Source organism: Topomyia yanbarensis, chromosome 3 (assembly GCF_030247195.1).
Source record: "Topomyia yanbarensis strain Yona2022 chromosome 3, ASM3024719v1, whole genome shotgun sequence".
NCBI classification, from domain to species: Eukaryota; Metazoa; Arthropoda; class Insecta; order Diptera; family Culicidae; genus Topomyia; species Topomyia yanbarensis.
The window spans coordinates 301,774,911-301,799,392 of record NC_080672.1 but is presented as its reverse complement, the minus strand read 5'-3'; the positions used below and the strand labels follow the sequence as shown (position 1 = coordinate 301,799,392).

The window sequence follows — 24,482 nt, the reverse complement described above, 5'->3', positions numbered from 1 at the left end:
TTTGGAAATCTAGCGAAATCGTCTTAAGGCACCAGCGGCTGTTCGTTCAGTGGGCCATAAGCGCGACTTCTGTAGGGTTAAAATGATATTCAGTTTTGGGCATGAGAGGGGTAGGAGACTCGTTAAAGTGATCAGTAGACAACCTGTAAGGCGTCGTCGACTTTTGGGGAAAGCGTTGCTGTCACTGGAAATATGCAATCGAGGAAAATATGTGTGTGGAGCGTGACTGGAAAGTGGCTCCCAGGAAATGTCTAATGCATTTAACCATGGTTCGCATCAAATACCCAGTCGCTATAAATAGCACAGGTTTACGAAAAACATTGATTTCATAGTTTGTTTTCTAAATGCATTTTGGACCACTCAAAAAACCTCGAAAAGTGTTATTATATATTTTCCTACAGAAAGGAAGTTTTCTACTTTCTACTTGATTCTCGGAGTTGTTCAGAAGTTTTTGTTTGTCATAATTTTTTTTATAAATCCATTAAAGATTCACCCAATACCTTAAATAGAATTTTTTTTAAATTGAAAAAGTAATTTTAGGTGAAAATCTAGGTCAGAATTCACATACTGAAAAAATTGATATCTTAAATTGAAGTTAACAAAGTTTTAAAGTAAAATAAAAATTATATTTCAAACTTAAAAACCTATAGTGAAAAAAAAAATCAGTGGGCCATAATCCATTACCAAATAGAAAGAGAAATAATACATTTCGTAAATATTTTGATCTGATTGTTCAAATTCAATTTTTGTTTTTTTTTTGTATTTTTGTTTTGTATATCTCATTATGAATTTTTTATGGATTTTTCCACCTTTCGAGCTCAGTTCATAGTACTTTTTTATTGATTTTATTTATGCTTTGCATTTTGTTCAGTTGTAAAACTTTTCATTGAAACATTCTTGAGTTTTGGATGCTCAAGAAAAATTTAATTGGTATTAAAACAAGGTAGCTTTATAGAAGGCGGCCTATTAAAATTGAAATAGCTCGTATGTTGAGATCCACTCTGATTTTTAACGAAATTTTTCCAAAATGATTCTAAAAACTTAGAAATAAAATTCCAAATTAGAAATATTTGGAACTCATGTGAATGTAGAATCGTTATGAGTTTTCTTTTCCGGTATAGTGCTCTTTGTGACCGGTTCTGTAAATTTTTGACTGCAATTTGCTTGCAATGAAATGCAAAATTGTCACACGAAGGAAAATAGGGAATTAATTCTGCACAAAAGAAATGACAACCCGAGTATGATGATCACAATGGCCAAACCTTTATATGTGCTGTACAAACAGATTTTATGTAATGTTGGTCTGCTGTCCTGAAGGTGCCATTGTGTTGTCGAAGCGATGTCATCGTTTTCGTACAGGGCTATCAATCAATCGAGTTGGACCGTAAAGCAAAACATTATGGCCAAAATTGCGGGTCTGAAAGATGTATGGTCAGGATCTGAACAAATTCAATAAATGCACCTGAAAGGGTTATGAAAATTTGAATTTAAACAGCTTCCGGGACAGAAGCTTTATGTTGCCAAAGATCACAAATTTCCAAGAAGTATAAAATTGTTGTTGTAGACAAGTTTGCCGAAAAAGTGTATGATCTGGCAGTAAATTTGCAGTTATGGCCATAAGACTCCGATTTTCATCACAACCTACAATATGAACCGAGTTATACATCTACGATAGTCTTAAAGACAGCTAGTCATTAATTAGGTCCCTTCCAAATTTTTGCCAGATTTGGCGAGTAGCTACTACAGTAAGAATACGCAATAGCAGTTCCGGGATAATGACGTCAACGTCCTTGAGAATAGGATGAACTTCCCAAACTGCCCGGAATTCCAACCAATCCAAATCTATACTACATTATATAAATATATAAAATTAAAACATGGCTAAAGATGATAATTCAATGACCAGATACTGAAAAAAGCAGCAAGAGATGTTGACCAGCAGCTTGTGCAGAAATTAAATGCAGGTATCACGTCCAAAGTTCAAATTTTCTTTCGAGTCGAATAAAAACCGCAAAAATCCACAATGCACAGTGGTTCCATTCCTTAAGAGAGGGGTCATAAATGTGTGCAATGCAAATATCGCTACTAAACTACATTTCTTTAGTAAATTTTGGGTCGCTGAATCCGAAACTCACATTAAAAAAAATTGTATCCACATAACAGTGTGATATGGCTTTTCTTATTAGACTAATCGTTCATATTTAATAAACATTATTTTTTGCTCTAACATTTTTTAGAGTATCAAATAGTACATTTTTTGATGTGCTTGCAATAAAAACACGACTTTTTATTGAAAATTCTTGAAACTGCAGCTTTTGTGCTTGAACGCCAATATTTTAATATCGTTTCCAGTGAACATGATATCTCGTGAACCAAATCACAGACCAATCTTTTGAAAATAATAATTAAATTTGAATTGTTTGAAAATAATAATTAAGCTATTTAATTTCAAGATATGAAGTATTAATAAATAATATAGTTTTAAAATGTGAAATGAATTTTTTCGTCTTGTGCTAACTCGTCAAACATACAACATCTTAGATTCTCCAGGCATTCTGGGTGCAGACATGCGCAGCTGAAACCTAGTTTAAAAGGAACTGAATAGTCTGAAGATCATTTTAAAGAAAAATTTGCGAGGGATATCGACGGAAAAAGTTAGTTAAAGCCAAAACCACCATACGAATTCATCTCTATACTAAAAAATCAGTTCATTATTGTCAAAATCAAGTTTAAAACAATAGAACATATATCCATAACCATATAATCACGAGATAAAAACACGCTCTTGCCAATAATTTTTTTTTAATTTAATGGACTATAGGGGGACCACTGTGCAATGTATCTTTAAACTACAATAAATACGCATCATTTTCTTCTAATAACGTTTTATGCTAAAGCATACTTCCAATTCCAAGCATCAAGTTGGCTTTGCTTATTGCAGGATACATAAAGCATATGTTAAAAAAAATTCCAGTCAATTCATACGAAATTACAACTTTAAATATTCTTAAAAATTCCATGCATCAATAGTTTATGAGTTATGTGGGACTGAAAAATGGTCAATTTTACTAACTTCAAAAAAATCATATAAAAACGTGAGAATTGTTTTGCGTCAAAGACCACGAGAAATTTTTTTCGAGGAAGTTGAAAATGTTTAATGCTAATTTTTAAGCCTACTTAAAATGGGATGGTAATTAGATAGAGAAATACTTTGATTACCTTTTTTGAGAAACCCGTTTCTACATTTAAGAAATAAATGAAACAACTTCAATTTCAATAACAAAATAAAATAACTGTTTTACAATCGAACCTTTACCAGAAATCTACCGTTAGCCCCCCCTAATGGAAAAGGCTGCGCACTAGAGTGGGACATGGTTATATGAAAAAAATAAAATTTGGCTCCGAGTAACTTTTTGGGTCGCATTTAGCTCCCAGAACAACTCTGCAAATTTTTAGCTCGATCGGTGAAACCTGGGACGGGACATGCGAAGACGGTCTTCTTTTTCCCTCTCGGTTTTGTTGTTATTTTGCAAGGAAAAGTTCGCTCGCAATATAATTTCAAGCAAAGGTCAATGATAGAGCTGTGCAGATGAGGTACAGAGTTGTACCGATGATGTACGGAAAATGATGTAGCTTTCACATGACATAAATTATGTTATCATTCATATGAATAATCTGATTATAGCTTCATTATCCGTAACTGTCAACTAGTAGAGTTTTGTACCTATTTTTATCTAGAGACATTATTTTTTACCTAGAGCCGAAAATTAAATTACTGTTTACAAGAATTTTGAATTTGTCTTGTCATAGACTAATAGATCGCAATCGATTGATCAACTTCACCGGTCTGATATAAACAGAGCAATTGCATAACCTTTCTGCTGAGAAAGTTAAACTAATTTCTACGCACACATTATTTTCCACAAATTTGAACGAGAGACGCAATGTTTCATAAGTTGATTCAGTTGTGCAGGTTATTTTTGCTATAGCAACCCAAAATAAGAGGAAAAGGGGCTTCTAGTTCTAGATTTTCTGTACTCCTCCCTGCGGGAAACGCGAGGACAGGTTACTATGATTATTTAACAGAACTTTGTTGGCTGTTTTTGAATTGACAGAAGTGTGCTACCACGGCTCTCAGAAGCGAGGCTTGCTACTCCGCGAATTCTGCGATGACGTCAGAGAAATCGTTGAGATAAACAGGCGGATTTCTAGAAAGTTGATAATTGAAAATATTAAACTCTTACGGTGAAAAAAAACAATGTGCAACGAATTCTTGACGTAATTTACGCCATAATTACACTAGACACCAGAGGTAAAAATAATCGAAGCTCTTATTTGACGGCTTAAAATGAACCTGTTGCGATTCGCGGTGAATAGAAAAAAATATTCATATGCCTATAAAGCATATGAGACAACCATCATCATCGCTTACATTGTACCAGGGCCTACTTTGATGCGTTTGATTCGTTGCTGTACGGTCACTTCGTGTAATAATCGGAACCGAATGAAAAACTGCATGGATGAATGGCCGGTTTGTTCGTTTAACGTTTTCAGCTGCGTGCGGCTGAATATGATCAATTTTAATTCAATGAATTTGAATATTTTCAACTCTGCTGGACACAAAATATAATCAGTGCAGCCATGTGATTAGTAGCGAAATTTGGGAATTTGACTGCATGTCATAGAAAACATATCTAACCGTTATTTCCTATTCCCAGCATAGGTTTTGGACATCGGCATAGCTTCCTTCCCTGGTAACATTTGAAGTTTTATGGTAGTTTTATAGCCACTCATAAAACTTAGATTACCCTTGTAGCGTGCTATAAAACTTTGAATGCTGCTTGGGTTATGATCTATCAGGTGCCGATCATTCGGTGGCAGCAAACAAAATATGAATTTTATTTAATTATTTTTATTATTATTTAATGAATTAAAATATCAACAAAAGAATAAATTAATAAAATATTCTACAAATACTACTTAAAAATGATTCAATCTACAATTTATTTATCTGACAATCTCCAATCTTATTCACACAAGGTGATGGCAAGTTTTTCATAGTGTTTAACTAATTTTATGAAATAATTATCTCACTGATTATTCAAAAAATACTCCTCAAAATTTTCAATAAATATATTCGGCATTAATTTTTCACTGTCTAATATAAATATGCATTTGTCGGTCGCTAAGGTGATCAAACTCACGAATGGAATTATTTGTTTGTTAGAAAATAAAGTAGTATTTTTTTAAATATTTTTTTTTCATGAAAATCTATATAATAAAGTAACAATTGTAACAATCTAATAAATGCATCCTAAAATAGCCTGGAATTTTTTTTTTTGATACCAAATTCTTAACTTTCTTAATTTTGTGGCAATTTCATTATTGAGCTTTTATATAATTGATGCACAATTACAGCAGCGTAAAATCAATTAAACGAAAAATGACACATCATCATGTTTTACCGGCGTCGGCGGTAAAACATGATGATGAGTTATGTTCTACCATAGACCATGCGGTAGACTTGGGTGCAACGCCCAACTCCTACTTAGCAGAAGGCAAAGAATTCTTCACATTTCCTTTCGATCATGTCCATATGAGCCTGCCTAGTCCTAGTTTTCCGTTCTAAGTTTATAACTGATTCGTTCTAGAATACCTATCCGTCTTTCAATTTCATTGCTTTCGTTTCTCTTAGTCTCAAATTAGCCGAAAATAACCAACGAAATCGATACAGTAGAACCTTGCGGCAATTAAAACATAGTAACAAAATCAATTATTTGGAATATTTATTCTTTTTATTAATTGCCAATATACCGGGAGCAGTGCGGATAGAAAAAAAAATCTTCTTTAACGCATTCTGATAGCAATAAGAACTTTTTTTCCACCTCAACATATATCTAAAGGTTTTTTAACAAAAGCATATAAATATAGACTTAAAACAAATTTTATAAATACAAATTTTTTTTTATTGCGTCATAGACTTTGCCAGGAAATAACGATACTGCCCAAACGTTATTGCTTTCAAGAAAATGAAAATCGTCAAGATAGGTCCGGTTCGCAATGACAGGCCATTGCCGGTTCGCGGTGACATTTGCTTTTTTCACTTTGCACGTCCCGTCCCAGGGTGAAACTATATTTTTGCGCCCACGGTTTAAAGTTTACGTGGGATTTCGTATGGGCAAATTGTCTTTTGCAAATTAATTCTTCCAAGAGTCGCCCATTATCTTCTAAAAATAAACAGATGTCTGATTTTTATAGGAAATTTGTCAAGGAAACAAAGTCTAGAAGACTGCAAATCGATTTGATGCTTGTGGAAAAAGTTATTAAGCAAAAACGGATGGATGCCCTGAAGATTGATGAAAATTTCACTTTTCATAGCATCACTGCTTCTAACGATTTTATTATATACAAAATTTTTAACTTTCTCTTATTATGTACAAAAGAAGCCTCAATTTATCCCTCACAACCTTGCGAAGTGGCCAAAAAGTATAGATAAACGATTTAGATACGTTAAGAGATGATTAAAACAAAATTGCGTATAATTGGACAACCAACAGCAGTGGTGCTAGAAAAAATGAATATTTTATCAATCGTCAGAGCATCAATCGGTTTCTGCTTAATAACTTTTTTCTCAAGCATCAGATCGTTTCGTGGCTTTCGAGACTTTTTTTCTTTGTTAAATTTCCTATATAAACTACATAACGATTTATTTTTAGGAACTAATGGGCGACTCCTGGAGGAATTATTTTGTAAAAGTTACCTTTCCCATACAAAATCCCATGTAAACTTTAAACAGTGGGCGCAAAAATATAGTTTCACCGATCGAGCTAAGAATTTGCAAAGTTGTTTTAGGACCCAAATGGTACCTAAAAAGTTGCTCGGAGCTGGAATCTATTTTTTGTCCCACCCTACTGCGCACGCCTATGTACAACACCCCTGCCGGTCAGGGTGAAACAACTTTATTTCAGAACTCGTCTGTATAATAGAATTAAATTATTGAACAAAGCCAGTACCGAACAGTCGAAGAAAAAGCGAAGGAAACTTAATAAAACAATTACGTAAATGATGTTTTACTCTACTTGATTGTCAATTATGACTTTAAATATATTTTTTTCTTTTCTCAATTTTTATTTTGGTTTTCTAAGTGAAGCGCAACATAACAAGTGTCCAATCAAACTCCATTTGTACAGGTCTTTAATTGAATAAATATAGTTCAACGCTTTGATAGACACTTATTGGGTGCTGGATATCATAAAAAGTAGTCGTCGCTTTGTAGGATAAAAACACTTACGCTTCAAACTATTGTTGTTCAATGCATATTTTAAATAATTTTGTATGATGAGACGGTTATCCAATGCGTGGCTTTGAATTTCTTTGTAGCATAGCTATCCCCACACCTCTGTGCTCCAAAAAAAATTCAATCTTGCCGTTTTTTTTTCAGTACTGCCATGAACTTCTTTATGTCCGGTTTGAAAGAAAACCAACGGAATAAGTTGTACACAGTAGTATCCGGATGTTGACGAATGGCCAGCGCTCGAGGTATCAGATAACAACACACGGTTTTCAGCATTTTTTCTACTTACGATAACGTTCGCGATACACTGCATATCCAATGAATTCAGTGTGGTTATTATTATTACCTATCGTATTACTAGTTTCCATAACAATAGCATAAACAATTTGAAATGCTTTCGTTCAATGAAACTGTTTGTTTATTTCAACGATTTCTATGACGTCACAAAAAATGACAGTCGCGGAGTAGCTAGCCTGGTATATGTAAGCCGTGACCAAAATCCTCGATTTTCTTTTGATCATATCTCCGGTTCTATTTACTCTAGAATCAAACCGCAAGATGATTTTTGAAGAAAATTGTTCAAGGAGTCTAGAAAAAATAATCATTTTTGGCGGCAGTGCTGCTAACTACGCGATTTTTTCAGTTAAATACTAAAAGGTAATTTTTATTTCACTTCATATATTTTAATTTTGAAAATTCTGATGCCCTCGCTTATAACCTCAATATAATTTGAGCCTATCCTGAGATACTCTGTATAGAAGCAAAAAAGTCGGAATTTCCAATATAAAATCACACAAGCGCACAACAATAAAAATCCCATGGCCCGAGGGGTGATACAATTGACACAAAAATTTGGGTTTTTGTATATTGGCCCTAGATGCACAATTTCTCCAAATTTGGTTAAAATCCGTGAAGGTCGAAGTTTGCATCTCTTTTTGATCACTTCGCATGGAATGACTCATATATACACTCAGGTTTTTTTTTACGCGGGGGATACGAGCCGCGTAAATGAAAACCGCGTAAATTTCAAAATCCGCGTAAATGAAAACCGCGTAAATTTCAAAATTCGCGTAAATGAAAACCGCGTAAATTTCAAAATCCGCGTAAATGAAAACCGCGTAAATTTCAAAATCCGCGTAAATGAAAACCGCGTAAATTTCAAAATCCGCGTAAATGAAGACCACTTAAATTTAGGAATCCGCGATAAAGGGAACCTCATTGATGGATACCGCGTAAATTTCAAAATCCGCGTAAATGAAAACCGCGTAAATTTCAAAAACCGCGTAAATGAAAACCGCGTAAATTTCAAAAACCGCGTAAATGAAAACCGCGTAAATTTCAAAATCCGCGTAAATGAAAACCGCGTAAATTTCAAAATCCGCGTAAAAAAAACCGCGTAAAAAAATACCGCGCAAAAAAAAAACCGCGTAAAAAAAAACGTGAGTGTATGTGCAAGACTGCCACGAACCTGATGATCAACATGTCGACGCTGACACTCTTGAAACGAACAAAAATATATTTCATTAGCTTAATCAGAGTGAGTTCAATGTTGTCTTCATGTTAACATATTTTAAAATGCGTAGTCGGGAGTGGAGCGGGGAGGGTAGGGGATAATTAGTGGGAGGGGAGGATGCGTTGGGAACAACCTAACATATTCTAGTATACGGCTGGGTAAAGGGAATGCGGATGTAAGGTTGATCTGAGATGGGAGAGGGGGTGAGTTGGGGAGTGGTGGGAGAGGGAGAAATGGGAGGGGTGGATGGAGGGGTGCAATAACCAACTTCATATTATACCTTCCAATTGCGACTAGGTAAGTGCAAATTGATTCAGTCATCATCGAAGTGGTTTTAGTTCGGGACTTTAGGAATTATCGATAGTGGACAATTCATTCCAAAAATCTTTGATTCACCATCAGTGATCTAGGCCAGCGATTCGAAGTAATTTTATGTTCATTTTAAAAGATTTTTAATCTATGAAGTATTACTATTGTACCGGTTTATATGAGAAATTCCTATGTGACCGCAATAACCAACCTATAACTCCAGAACCAAAAGTCAGTACTGAATGAAATTCAATAGCAGTCAATGAAAGTATTATCACAAACTACCGGCATAACACTCGAAAACAATTCTTCGCCCCCTTCAACGGTCATTTTGAATATATTTTTATTTGGTACTGTGGTCGCATTTGAGATTATGGCGCCACTGATATATGCGCAAGTATACGGGGGATAGACCACTAGTGAAAAATTGTTCCCGAGCCCTTTTGCAAATGAGCGGTTGGGACCGTGTATAAAAAGTGGAGCTAGTGTTATAGTAAAATTGGCGGATCGATATATTTTGAAGGAATTTACTAATATTGTTATGTCTGTTAGTCTGTGGTGTTATATCATTAATTTGAAGTCAAGTTTGTTGAAGTCGGCTAAGAGCTCGCTGGAAAATAGGTGTAACATTAGCTTAGGAACTTGGTGAGTTCCCCGGGGGCATCAAGAACCGTCATAGCTCGCCAATGTAGTCAAAGCTACTTTGATTGACCATTAGTGATCTAGACCCGCAAATCCAACCTATTTGAATATGTATTACATCATTTGGATGCTATGGTGTTGCTAGTTTATATGGAAATTTGAGAGTACGGCCACACTGTACTCTTCAACCCGTAACTCCGAAACTGGAAGTCGCATCAAATAAAAATTCAATAGCAGCTTATGGGAGCGTTATACCAAGTTATACCGTTCATTTGAAACTAAGTTTGTACAATTCGGTTCAGCCATCTCTGAGACAATTGAGTGACATTATTTGACACACACAAGCACACACACCCATACAAAAAACGGAGCAAGTATGGTGAATCCGTTCGCCAAAGGTGGGTTAGGTCGCCGACCCAGCATAACATACAAGTGCAACCGCAACAGCAGCAGCAGCGAGAGCGGACTACGGAGGCGGCAAACCAACAGGACGACCAGGAAAGCTAAAGGTTTCAAGTGCGCACGCCGAAATCATTACCCAAGAATACCAGTAGTCTAGGTTATCCAAAGTGACGAATTTCAGGCAAAAAATCGAAGAACTCTAGAGAAAATTTTCAATAGGACGTAAGTAACATTGAGAGCCTCTCTTTGTTTACTTTCTCTTTCGTTTATTACGACGTCACTATAACACTTTGCACTAATTTTCCAGTACATATCGAAAGCCGACGGTTTTTATTAGAATATTATGCAAAGAGTAGAGTAATAAATGTTGAAATGGCCGAGCAATGAACAGAAGAGAAAGACCCCAAAGAGAATCTCTCATTGTTACTTACGTCCTATTGTAAATTTTCTTTAGAACTCTACGAATTTGTGAAAAGCAAGGGCAACATGCACGGCCACATCAAGGATCTAGCAATTAGGAAAAAAGAGAAAGGAGGAAAAGAAGAAAGAAGACCTTCGGCCGCGCCACAAAAAACTTAGGAGAGACGCTCTAGTCGTTAAAGCAAACGACGGCGTGATGTACGCTGCGATCCTCAAAAGGGCGAGAGAGGATCCCAAGCTGATGGTGCTGGGGGAGAACGTTATAAGAGCCAGGCGTACTCAGAATGCTGATCAAGCTGACGATAGATTCATTGATCAACAGCTCGGCCTATCGAGAACTCGTGGCAGATGTGGTGGGAGGAGAAGCGGATGTGTAATTTTATTTCAGGAAGCAGTGGTCGAGTCAGTGGCGTAGTAAGAAAATTTTTCGGGGGGGGATATGAAATTTTTTTTGTATATATATGAAAAAATGTTCAAAAACATTCTGAGCAGGAAAAAATGTTCAAAAACCAACAACTCAGGGAACGGGTTTGGGTAGTCAAGGTAGGAAAGCTAGCTGTTGGTATAGAATAAATGCTCTTCCCCTACGAGGACAATCTGGGCGGCAAACTTCAGACAGTCTAATTTACTGAGCCCTTCAGTTCCCTTGTGCCATTCAGTACCACTTCCTCGTTGAGCTTCCGACTGGTTCGCGAACTACTCGGTCTAGTCTCCGACGATAGATCTAGCCTACTCCAACGAAAAGTTCCCCGGCGAGAGAAGTTCGAGCCAACCAGCCAGGTGCTGCGGTCAGTTCGGCGATTCCGGTAGAATAGGGCATCCGGTTTGCTGGAGCCCCGGCGCGACTGGTGGTGTATCGTCGCGGTCTACACGGTCTCGTTCCCGGCGGTGAATCTGACTGTAAGCTGACGGATAGGTCTCAGACAAAAGAAGTTCTCCCGATACCGATTCTTCTTTGGTTTCAGTACCACAACTTCTTGAGCCCTTTGACTCCGTAACCGATGCCATTTAGCACCGCAACTTTTTTAAGCCATTTAGTTCTCTTCTTGGGCCATTTAGCACTACTTCCTTGATGGTCCATTCAGTCTTCGACTTGTTCGCGAACAACTCGGTCTAGTCCCCGACGATGGACCTGACCTACTCCAACAGAGAATTCCCCGGCGAGAGAAGTTCTCCCGAGATCGAGCTAATCAGCTAGGTGCCGAGGTCAGTTCGGCGATTCTGGTGAAACAGGGTATCCGATGAACTGGTGCGCCGATGACTCGCGAATAGTGGTGTCTCGTCGCTGCCTATTCAGTCTAGTCCCCAGCGGTGAATCTAGCTTACGCTAACGGAGAGTTCCCTGGCGAAAGAAGTTTTCTCAATATCGATTCTTCTTTGGTTTTCGCTATTTTTCTATCGGAACAACCGGTGGGGTGCCGTGGTCGGTCTGGCGAATCATGGAGCGTGACGTCCGGTTCGCTGGCGTTTCGACGACCCATACTCGCTGCTCTGTTGCAGTCTATTCGACTAGTCCTCGACGGTGGATCTAGCTTATACCTGCGGAGAGTTCCCTGGCGGTGATTGCTCTCCCGAAACCGTTGTTCGATGTCCATTCCGCTGTAAGACGGTCATGATCTACATCAACGGTTCTCAACCTTTTTTGTACCACGGACCCCTTAGATATCACACTGGGTTGCGGACCCCACAGATAAACATCAATTTTATATGCTATGAATATGTTATTTTCAATTTGTTAGGAAACAAGATTTGAAATTTCAATATGCACTCGGAAAATATATTTTTCTTCGCGGACTCCCAGCAATGACTTCGCGGACCCCAGGTTGAGAATCACTGATCTACATCATATCTCTGTTTACTGCGTTCCACGTCTCTACGTCGCTTGTCATTCTGTAGGCTACAGTATCCGGGTTGATGTCCGGTCCTCCCGTTTTAAGTAGCTCCCTGCACGTCACTTCAAACCTCGGACATTCAAAGACGCTCCAGGCACAGTGTTGACGTTACGTACCCACACTGATACTCCTTAAGCAGCCATGCTTCGGTAGGAGCTGTTTCAGGTGGAAGGTCATCTCTCCGTGCTTTCTATTGACCCACGTCGACAGGTTTGGATGAGCCGGTAGGTCCACTTTCCTTTCTCCGTATTATCCCATTCCTACTGCTGCGTCATCATCGAATCGATTCTCATCATCTTCCTCACGTTTCTGACGTTTCATTGATTGTAGCACTTGATATCCTCCGTCAGGGTAATGCAGATGGGGATCATCTCGGCGTCAAGGCATACTGCCTCCGGTACGTAATCGCAACTCGTACGATCAGCATTCGAAGCGTCCTGTTCAGCTTTTCGCGGTTTCACTTGGTTTTCAGCGCCGCACCCCAAGCAGGAGCCCCATATCGCAGTATCGATGACGAGACACTCGATAAAGACCCGACATTTCGCATGCGTAATCAACGTGATTGTTAAAGCTCAATCAGTCGTCGAATATCACTCCCAATTGCTTCAGTGCACGCTTCGATGCATTCACAAGCCCTTCGATGGTGATCTGTATCCGCTGAACCGCTTTGCAGTTGCTGTGCAACAACAAATCCGTCTTGTAGTGAGTTATTTGCAGCTTGACCCATTCATCCAGCTCTCGATCGCATCTATTGTCTCCGTCACCGACACCTCTATTTCTTCAAGTGTCTCACCGTTAGTGACACATCGTTCACGAAACCAACGATTTTCACTTTCCTGGGCAGCCGCAGTGTTAAGACCCCACACTGATAGAATATATTCGTAAATCGCTAGGAATTAATTTCGTACAAACAACTTTCATAAAATATACGAATTTTTCGTACATATGATGAACCGTTCGTAGTTCCATCGAAACTCTTTTATTTTGTATTACGAGTTTTTCGTGAAAACTACGAAATGACTTTCGTTGGCTTATTATGAAACAGCTTCATTCAGCAAACGAGTCGTTCGCTGTTATATACGAATATCTTTATAATATTTACGAGCACCATTCATCAAACGGTCCACGTCAAAAGAGCAATATGGAGCCATTGTTGATATTCGTCAGATAATTGTTGTTGTCTGACTATTTAGTAGTCGTATCCGTGTCCGCCTGTTGCAGGAAGATTTCCTGAACCTTCCAGTTGATTCAGAATCTGGATCAGTACAGAATCAGTTAAGCCGTCGCGTCCGTGCTGTCAAACATCGATCCTAAAAGATCGTTTCGTTTCTTTCACGAAAAATAATGTCGATAACTTTCGGGCAATGTAAACTAAATAAGTAAAATTTACGAAAACTTTCGTTCATCAATCAAGCGGCCATTTCTTCGTATTACAATAAAATCGATTTGGCCACATCGATTTGTTTAAATAAAAAAAACATCGATCCGAAAAGATCGACTGAAAACAATAAGAGACTAATAAATACGAAAACTTTTCTAAGATAAACGAAAAGATTTCGTGCGACCAAAGAAATCGTTCGTAATATACACAAACGTTTATTAAAATAAACAAAACATTTCATTTCATTCACGAAAAATAATGTCGTTATCAACGATAACATTCGTGCAGTGTACATTAAATGTGTAAAATTTACGAAAGCTTTCGTTCACCATACGGCCATTCTTGTTCATGAATTGAACGAAACTTACTATTTACAATGCACGAAAATACTTCGTTGCAGAAAACGACGAATGAATTCGTGCATTGCATGATTCATTATATTCACAAATTTATATTATCAGTGCATCCTAAGTGTTGGACAGAGAATGGAGCCCTGAGTAACGCCCGCTGCGACTCGCATTGCCTTCTGCCCATTTGTTCGTCTGGTACATCAGTGCTCTACTCTGGAAGCAGCTCTTCATGATCTGGCTCATTCTTTTATGTCACGCTGCAGCATTGGTCTATTCGAGGCTGGATGGCCTGGTGACTTCCCTGACTTTGGCTGCAACATCAGTTTCTGCACCTTCCTCATTTCGGGGATTACCATCGTCTAAAGACTTCAGCAGTAGCATCAAATACAAACTATTATTATTATTATTACATATTACATATTTGTATTTGGTAGCATCCTGAACATGTTCGGATATGCCAGGATCGCAGCTTTCAGCGCCACGGTTGGTATTCCATCCGGACCGAGGGTTTGCTTTGATTTTAGTCACATCTACGCGTCTTTGAGCTCGTCGTTAGTCACTTGCCACTCGACTGTGTTACCTCTGTCTTCTTCGCCGTACGGTGTCGGTGACCAGGCAGTTGAATCGTGATTCGGGAAGAGACCCTCAACGATTATCTTTAGCTTACTCGGGCATATTTCAGCTGGTGTCGACGGACCATCGTCTTCGTCATGACGAATCAGCACGCGTCCCCCAGGGATTGGCGTTTATTTCTCAGCACAGCTACTTATGGCAATTGGCTTGCTAAGCTTGATCTCCCGTTTTAAAGAGTCCCTACCTTCTAGATACGTCGCTTGCGCTCTTCTCTCACTCTCCGATCTTGCGCTCTGAGCCCGCCTTCTGGCTCTAAGACAAGACATGTAGCGTACTGAGTTACTCATTTAACCAGTAAGCTGCACGCCGCCTACTGCATGGTCCTAGTTCTCATGACATTGTAACGTCACAAGCCGTCACAATCCTTCTTGTTAGCCGTCAGCCGTATCAACGTACTTGATTCCGTTGTTCGCCGAAGTAACTCAACAAAGAGGTTTTCGTTAAAGGCTTTCGTCTTCCATTTTAGCTTGCCGCCTGTCCTTCTTCGTGCTGCGGCAGGGTTCCATTGGCCGATGCGGTAGCGAATCGCCTGGTGGTCTCTCTGGGGATACTTCTCTCACACTCTACAGTCCATGTTCGCCGTCAGTCAAAGACTACAGAATGTGGCGAAATTTCTCTCGGTACCGATATCCGTTTCGTGAACCATTAAGCTCCTAGCTCCTCGCTTCGCCGCGATCTGCTCGTTATAGTCCTCGGCGGTTGAGCTAGCCTCCGCAACGTGCTGACAGGTAGGTGTCGAGTCTGCAGCCAATTTTCACTACAAGGAAATATTTTCACAAGATAACTTTTGCAAATGAAACTTTGAGAATTTCATTTAAAATATTAGGCATATTTTTGTTTAACATATTCAATTTTTTCAAATTTGTCCAAAATACTTCGGGGGGGGGGGGGGGTTTCGTCCCCAAAACCCCCCCGCTACTACGCCACTGGGTCGAGTGCAGGAACCTGAACGAGATCACAACAGAAGACGAAGTGAGGAGCGCGCTAATAGAGCAATGTAACCCGGAGAAAGAGCAGATATCAATCAGGTTGAGGAAGGCGTTCACAGACAGCAGTGGTAGACCTACCGCCTACCGCAGCCAACAAGCTCATGTCGACCGGTAAGATCAAAATCGGATGGTCGGTGTGCTCGTTATGATTGATTCATGGAGCCCCTAAAGCCCGTGGTTCTCAACCTTTTTCGTATCACGGAACCCTTAGAAATTACCCTGGGTTGCTGCAGACCCCCTCGGATGAACATCGATTCTGTATGCTATCAATATGTTATTTTCAGTTTGTTAGGTAACAAGACTTGAAATTTCAATCTGCACTGTGAAAATGTTTTTCTTTTCGCGAACCCCCAGCAACGACTTCACGGCCCCCTAGGGGTCCACGGACCCCAGGTTGAGAATCACTGCCCTAAACTAATGAAGAGGTGTCTCAGGTGCCTGGGTTACTGTAGAGGCCCGAACAGATCTGATCTGTGCTGAATATGTGGGGAGAAGGGACACATTGCTAGAGACTGCACAAAGCAACCGAAATGCTTGCTCTGTACAAATGTGGGCGGAAAAGACCACATGATGGGGGGCTTCTTATCTTCTTATACTCAGAGTACAAAAAGGCGAAGGCATGCCAATGATGATGGAGATAACCCAGCTTAATCTCAATCATTGTGACATTGCACAGCTACTGTTGTGGTAGTCGACAACAGAAACGAAGTGCGACGTTGCAATTATTGCAGAGCCGTATCGTGTTCCTCCCGCTAACGTTAACTGGCTAGTGGATAGTACAGGGAAGGCGGAAATCCAAGTGATGTGCGGTTTCCCTGTTCAAGAGGTGGTGGATAGCACACACGAAGGCTTCGTGACCGCCAGGATCAACGGCGAATTCGTATGTAGCTGTTATGCTACTCCTCTGTGGACACCAGAGCAGTACAACCGGATGGTGGACGCGCTAACCGACTCGTTAGTCGGGTGAACGCCGGTTGTTATAGGATATTTTAACGCTTAGGTCGTCGAGTGGGTAGCAGACTGGCTAACGCAAGAGGTTACAGCTTATTGGAAGCACTGGCGAAGCTGGACGTAAGGCTGTGCAACGAAGGTTCCGCTAGCAAATTCCGTACAGACGACTACACAATTGGTCGGCTAAATTGTAGGGTAACGTCGAGAGTGAGGACTGGCGAGCGGAAGTGGAAAATAAAGGACTTCGACAAGGACCTTTTTGTGGAAGCACTTTGTGCTGACAGTGTCATTCCAATTCCGAGTGCCGATGAGCTGTCGGAAACAGTAGCTAGATCATGCGATGTAACAATGCCGAGGAAAATTGAGCCAAGGAACTACCGGAGTCCGGCGCAATGGGGGAACGAAAGGCTAAGCATCCTCCGACTGCCTGCCTAAAATGCAGAAGACGCGTTAAGAAGGCAAGATCTGAGGTACTCAGAGAAGAGTGTAAGGTAACATTCCGGGCAGTTTTAAACACGAGATAACGTTAAGCAAGTCCACCTGCTACAAGGAGCTGTGCAGAGAAGTGGACGCTAGCCCCTGGGGCAATGCTTACCGTGTCGTTAAGGCCAGGATCAAGGGTCCATTGACTCCAGGTGAAATGTGAGCCGACAGACTGAAAATTATCTTGGAGGGTCTTTTTCGAACGTTGATGCATACGATGGAAATGCAGTTTCCAACGTCAAGCCCTTTATAGTGAGAAAAGGGCTGAAAGCGAAGAAAGCACCTGGACCGGATGGTATCTGATGATTCCGCACATGTTCAGGATAGTCCCACAGAAATTCCTAGACGATGGCTACTTCCCGGATAAATGGAAGTTCAACAAGCTGGTGTTGCTACCAAAACCAGGAAAACCACCAGGAGATCCAGCATCGTATCGGCCGATATGCCTGCTGGACACCGTTGATAAGCTCCTGGAAAGGGTCATCCTCAACAGGCTGATGAGCTACGCTGAAAGTGAGAACGGGCTTTTGGGGTCCGGATAGGGACATCGACGGTGGATGCCATCCGCAGTCATTGCGAGCGCGGAGAAAGCATTAAAGCAAAAGAGAAGAGGTGAGCGTTACTGCACCGTGGTAACGATAGACGTGAAGTACGCGTTCCACAGTGCCAGCTGCACAGAATGCGGGCTCCGGGCTATCTGTGCAAGGTTCTGAAAAGTTACTTCCAGAACCGAGTACTGGTTTACGAAACTAACATGAGGCACATGTCGATTAGGGTCACGGCGAGAGTACCTCAGGGTTCCATACTCGGTCCAACGCTTCGGAATATAATGTACAACGGACACTGTTGTGTTGTGTTGTGAGATCCTGACGAGACCTTTGAGGTGGAGATGTTGATGGCAGAGACAATAGGCATCATGGAAACCTTGATGGCTTACGTCAAGTTGCAGCTAGCTCACCACAAGACCGAGGTAGTGCTGGTCAGCAACCGTAAAAAATCCAGTGTGTTGAGATCAGCGTCGGGGAATCGGTTAAATTACAGCCATATCGACTATGTATATGAGAAGGTCCTGCGAGGACAACTAACGCATTGGCAAGGATCGTGCCGAATCACGGAGAAGCAAGATGCAGCACGAGACGTCTCCTGGAGGGTGTCTCGTCCTCAACACTGAGTTATGGCATACCGGCTTGTGCTGCCGCACTGAGCTCAACGCGGAATCGGACTAAGTTGCCAAGCAGTATGCGTAATTGCCGGGATGATTCCCATCTGCATTGCTCTGGCTGAGGACATGGAATGCTACCAGCGGAGAAATGCTCGTAATGCAAGGAGACTGGTCCGTTGCATGGATGAAATTTAAATAATCATATTTACCAGGAATGACGGCATGGGACACCTCTCCTTCTCCATTTACGCACATAGGACTAGAAGAACTGTTGAGCGTTGGCGACAAAGGCTCGACTGTGGTGGGGGTTCAGTGTTCCCATAGTACCAACTGCGTTAAATTTCAGTATGCGCTTGTCATCGACACTCCTTCACAATGGCAACGTGAGGAATGAAGAAAATTTAAAGTCACGTAAATAATAATAAATTAAAAAAAATCACAGTGGCAGTGTAGTTTGATATAACGACATTGCCAATCATTGCGGAGTCCTTGATTCTTGTCGTTGATGAAACGAGTTGAATCAGCGTATTATATGCTTGTTCTGGGGGCGGAGCGAATTTAACGATCGTGGCGGTTGTACGACTTTCCCCCGAAAACCATTCCCCAGAAACTAAAACACCGAAGTTTTTTCCCCAGAAAGAACCATTCTCCAGAAAACCATTCCGTCGAAAGTACCAATTACCAGAAAACCTTTTCCCAGAAAGTATTTTTGCCCAGAAAACCGTTACCCAGAATGAACAAATACCCAGAAGTTCATACCCCAGAAAAAACCATTTCCCAGAAATTGAGGTATTTCAACTGAAGATGACTTATTTTTTATTATTATTAATATTCTGGTTTGGTTTTGTATTATAAGAGCTATTGATAAAATGGTATCTTTTAATGTTGTACCATCGTCCTGGTCGGCAATTAAAACTTCTTTTAATTTTTTGTCTCCTGTATGTTTTTTTACAGCGACGCCGGTTTATCATATCTCCTTGCAGATATCGCATATATTCCGCCGACGTGGACTGCTCTTCCTCTGAATGCTTTCACAACTGCATAAAGTTTAAGGGCACTGGTATCTTTTAAGAGTGCATTTAATTGGTTGTGATACCCTTCTATTGCGTTTGAGGTATGTCATTGAGGGTGTTGTATCGCATGGTCCATGGTGTTGCATCGCATGTGAAATTCAGGGGAAAATGTGGCCTGTGCCTGTGCGCAGTGTTTTCCAACCCTTCGCTTCCCCAATACCCAAGCCTTCAGGCACATCTTGAGGCTTCAAAAAGTCCAAGGCCTGGGTTTGTCTGAAAGAGATCTGCATTTGCACGCTTTTCAAATAAAGTCCAGATAATCCCAATTTTTGGATCCGTTTCCACCAATTTTTCGTTAGGTGGAAAAAGCAACCATATCGCACAGAATTGGGAATAATCCTTGCGATAGCGTTTATCTCAGCTGTTTCGAAATGTGTTAATGCAATCGACGGATTAATTATAATATTGTTGTTGGCTGCTATGGTTTTCATTAGTTCTAGAGCTTTTTTGTAGTTGGATTCTGATTTATCTGGAAGGAGCATGTGTACTAAGGGTAGGAACGTTCGTTCAATGCTCAATGTTCCGATTGACCCGCGGATGTCAATTTATGTAGCAGATGAATCAATAAGGACATGACCTGTGATCAACTCGTATGCACGGTTTATTCAAACATAGGAGTTGACTCCTTCTTTTAAACATGAGCAATTCTTTGAATATGTATGCCAAATGGCCCTCGGAATGAAACTTGTTATCTACTCGTCTGACCGGTTTTCTCAAACATAGGGTTGATTCATTCTTTCCAGCACACTATGGAATAGCTGGAGCAAAAAGTTGGCTAAAATAGGAAAAACATATTCGAACTATCACATTAAAGATTTTTATAACATTCTTCGATGTTTGTTGCACCACGTACCATCGAAAATTCAAGGGGTTCCTCTACTCTCGAGGCCTAAAATTGAAATTTTTTGGGAATAATTTGCGAAAGATCTACTGAATGGATCTTGATTTTTTTATTTTTATTTTGTTTCGGCTTTTCAATTTAACTTTAAACGACAAAAACAAACATCTCTGCGACCTTGAAACGTCATTTGTGACATTGATGTTTAAATTACATGGGTCCCGCTTAAGTAAAGTTTCGGCTAATGGGGTTCTCGTCTTCAAAAGTGAAATTCGAAAGCCATTACCATAAAAATGTTTCATTTCTTCTAAAAACTGTCCGTATGCAAATTTGCGTCGATTTTAATGACGTTTACAACGCTTTTTCATTAACAAGTGCACGATTTCACAAAATCCTACGTTGCTTGCCATTGTACCAAGAAATCGAGAAAAAAATTTAGTTTGGCTCTAGGCAACCAAAGCTTTGTGCTCAATCATTAACCGTCAATAGCACGCAAAGCGATAGAGATTTGAGGTGTCCTACTAGGTATTTAACCTAATGGAGCTCTTTTTATGTTTCTAAATCTTCAGGTAATATTACATGTCTTTGCAACTCAAATGTATTATAGAGTTTTGGGATATTTCCGCGGCACGATGCCGCAAATATTGAAAATCGACGATTGTTGAATATTTAACAAACAATAGGGTGGGTGCTCCAATAGCCGCGGTGTACTACTAGTCGCAGTAATAGGCTAAACACTTGATTAAAATGCCAAACGCCGTTAATTATTTCTTGCTTTGTGGTTTGCACTAAACTCGCATGGCAACACAAGTTTTATCATAGAAGTTTGCTCAAAAAACAACTGAAATAATGAGTTTTCCTTGATTTTTGAGCTGCTATGCAGCTATAGTGGGCCAAATGTACCTAGAGTTGCATGCTTCAAATCAATGGGTTTTGCATCTATAGGAACCGGAATTAGGAATTGGGCCACTATTGCTACATGCGGAGCAAGCGGTTTTAAATGCAAAAATTGGTTCAAAACCAATTATATTTTTTCTATCAAATAGGAATCGAAAGCTTTCATTTAACATATAATCATCACCCATTCCATCTTTTTAATGCGTTTAAATTTAAGCGCGATGCGTAAATATTAGAAAAAATGTGAATAGCAAACTTATAACAAGTATTTAAGCACACATGATCTAAATGTAACGAATTGTTTATTGAGAAAATAGAAGAAAAAATTTCGGTAAAATAATTTTCTGGGTTTTGGTACTTTCTGCGGAACAGTTTTCTGGGTTATGGTTCTTTCTGGGTGAAAGTTTTCTGGGCTTTGGTACTTTCTGGGGATTAGTTTTCTGGGAATTAGTGCTTTCTGGAATATGTGTTTCTGGGGAAAAAGCTTCGGTATTTTTTCTTCTGGGGAATGGTTTTCGAGGGAATGTTATACAATCATCGTGGCACAGTGATTGCATGCCGTAGTGCGAGCAGATCTGAGAATGCCAACAATCAGATTTAGATGGCACTGCAGTCGGGCTGGTGGTTTAGTGACACAAGTTCAACAAATTGCGTCTGTTGCTAATAGGAAATTTCATTGATTTAACGGTAAAAATAAAACTCCAAACCGATTGGCACAAAAATGATTCAAACTTCACAAAATAGTTCACAATTAATAGAATCTCTTCGTAAAATTAGACCAAATTACCTACAGTGATCAGTACCCAAAATTATGCCAAATATCCTTAATGCTACACGCCCACTATATCATATTCGTTTCTTCTTCAAATTCACCCGAGGATATCAATATTCTGAGATCTGGCCACTTCTTTTCGAAATTAGCAACTGATCGTTTCGCTTATTGTAACTTTTCAAAATACGAGCGAACATGGTCAAACTGATGTTACCTACTGAGCACAAACTCAGAAGTCACCCATTTATTTTCATATACATGTGCTTCAAGTTCAGATGGGATCACTTACGTATATTTGTATAGAAGATAGTTAAAATACAACTTACCAGTGGTGGATAACATCATTTACCAAATATATCAGGTGTAACTTTTGCGCAAATAAAACTCCAGCTATTAACGCCCTATAAGTAGATAAGATCGAAAAACAAAAATTCGGGTTTCGCTTCTTGCATTTTTTCGAGTAATCGAAAATGTCTGTCTGTGTCTTTGGTCTAGTAACAATAAACGTATGTAAAGTCTGTCCGTGCGTATTCGCTTGAGATTCGAAAGTATGTTTGTTGCGAGGTCGGGGATTTTTTTTCCAACAGATTACAACGTCCCGCCAATGACAGCTTAGATATTTAAACAGAAGTTAATCGTTCCATCTATGCAAGATTGTAAGTCCGTCGTCATGTCAGGTCTCGATCACGAATAAATTAAATGATTGTATGTTGCATGTTTGTGAAATATAGTAGACAAAAAAAACGTTAGAACGCTTCTAATTACTTTCTCAAAAGATACTGCGAAATAATTTGACATTTTCCCGAATCGGTACAATGCTGTAAAATCCAGCCTTTTCCTAAAATTGTAATTAACAAAAAAATATATGTAGATTGATATTTGTTGGTTTAGTAGTATGGTTATAAAGATGTTAAATTCGAGTATATGATCATGTAGAATACAATTATAATCAGAGCAGATGAGATTTACTACAAGCAAGAGAAAAAGCAGAGGACTTGGGGGCGTCTTAATATTGGAATGTGCAAAGCTGCCGAACATAGAGCAGATAGAGAATTAATCGAAATTCTGAAGAAGACATGATAGAAGGCTAGCAGCGTCAGAAATTAGAGAATGTGCGCCCTTTTTGCTTCAATAGGAATTTTGATTTCATCTCTAGATATGGAAAACGACTGGTTGATGACAACTAGGAATATTTTAGACAAATTTCAACGAGACATACCGTTAGAGATGCTATCCTTGGTACACGAATCAACGATGGGTTGCAATTTAGCATCGAATTCGCTCAGTAATATCTTATGATCATCGGCCTGTTTTACTAGAGCGTCATTCTGGGCCCGTGTTACAGCCTCATCAATTTGTACTTGCTGCTGCTGCAGTAAAACCTGGCAGAAAAGACAATAATAATCAAATCTAGAATATTCATATTACCATTTCATTTACCCCATGTTGCGCTTGGAGATTCAACTCCGACTGACGAATCTGTTCTCTCAACGCGGTCTGCTGCGCTGAGATGGCTTCAATTTGAGCCGCTATCTGAGGAGAAATGACCGGTTGCTGCGGCTGTTGTTGCGGAATTTGCTGAGGAAGTGGTGGATTTGACCAAATCTGTGGCATCTGATTATTTTGATTCTGCGGCTGCTGTTGCTGATTAAATACATTCATCTGTTGGTTCATAAACCCCGACGAATGTCCGCCTTGCTGCTGCATTACTGAAAAAACGCTCATGATAACGTTGCGTGAGATGGAACAAGTTACTAGAACATACTCGACTGCTGCTTCGTGGCCACTTTGTACTGGTAGTACTCATAGTACTCGCCACCGTACAGAAAAGCAAACTTTGCATTTCCCTTCTGTTTCGATTTGGTCATCGACTCGAACTCTGGACCATTGCGAGCAACAAATTCGGCAAGTTTGTCGATGATATTTCGCAATTCAATATCTACAGTGAGTAGAAAGTACACGAAAACACGGACAAATTATTGTAGAACCAGATATTTAAGGGAAAATCGTAAAAATAATGGCTTGCGACACCGGGAAACGCGAGTTCACACTATTCATACTTACCATTTGGTGGAGCTGGTATATCCATCGTACCATATGTAGAACAAAATGTACAAACAGCAAAATGTCTTGCTTAAACCTTAAACTTTATATACTTTTAGCAATATTTTTTAGCAAAATTCACGTTTTTCACGTTATCATGATTAGCACAAGCCGACAACGCGAAAGAACCGTACCAGACGCCATTAAAGTTCTTTTGACAACTGTGAAAAATAACGTCCAACAAAAACTACATTGCATTTGAGTAAAAATAAAAGCAAAATGCACTGAAAAAACTAAACACGTTAACATCATGTGGCAAACTATAATAGATTTTTCCACGGCTAATGTGAGAAGCTGAATGTGTCTAAAGCTATAGCTTAAGTTCCGCTAGCACCTCGTTTTTATTCTGTAATAAAGAAAAAAGGTCAATAATTTATT

General features: G+C 39.7%; 1 protein-coding gene across 1 annotated transcript in view; it reads right to left on the bottom strand.

Annotated features, from left to right (window-relative positions):
- Window positions 1-24,253, bottom strand: part of LOC131688232 (calcium homeostasis endoplasmic reticulum protein) — a 32,289-nt gene extending 8,036 nt beyond the window's left edge. The window contains exons 1-6 of the mRNA XM_058972405.1: window positions 24,066-24,253; window positions 23,767-23,940; window positions 23,442-23,710; window positions 23,221-23,383; window positions 22,767-22,839; window positions 22,328-22,402 (exon numbers count right to left, since the gene is read on the bottom strand). Coding sequence (XP_058828388.1) covers window positions 22,328-22,402; window positions 22,767-22,839; window positions 23,221-23,383; window positions 23,442-23,710; window positions 23,767-23,940; window positions 24,066-24,090 — 779 coding nt within the window. The 5' untranslated portion in view covers window positions 24,091-24,253. The remainder of the gene's footprint in view (window positions 1-22,327; window positions 22,403-22,766; window positions 22,840-23,220; window positions 23,384-23,441; window positions 23,711-23,766; window positions 23,941-24,065) is intronic.
- Between the last annotated feature and the right edge of the window lie 229 nt (window positions 24,254-24,482).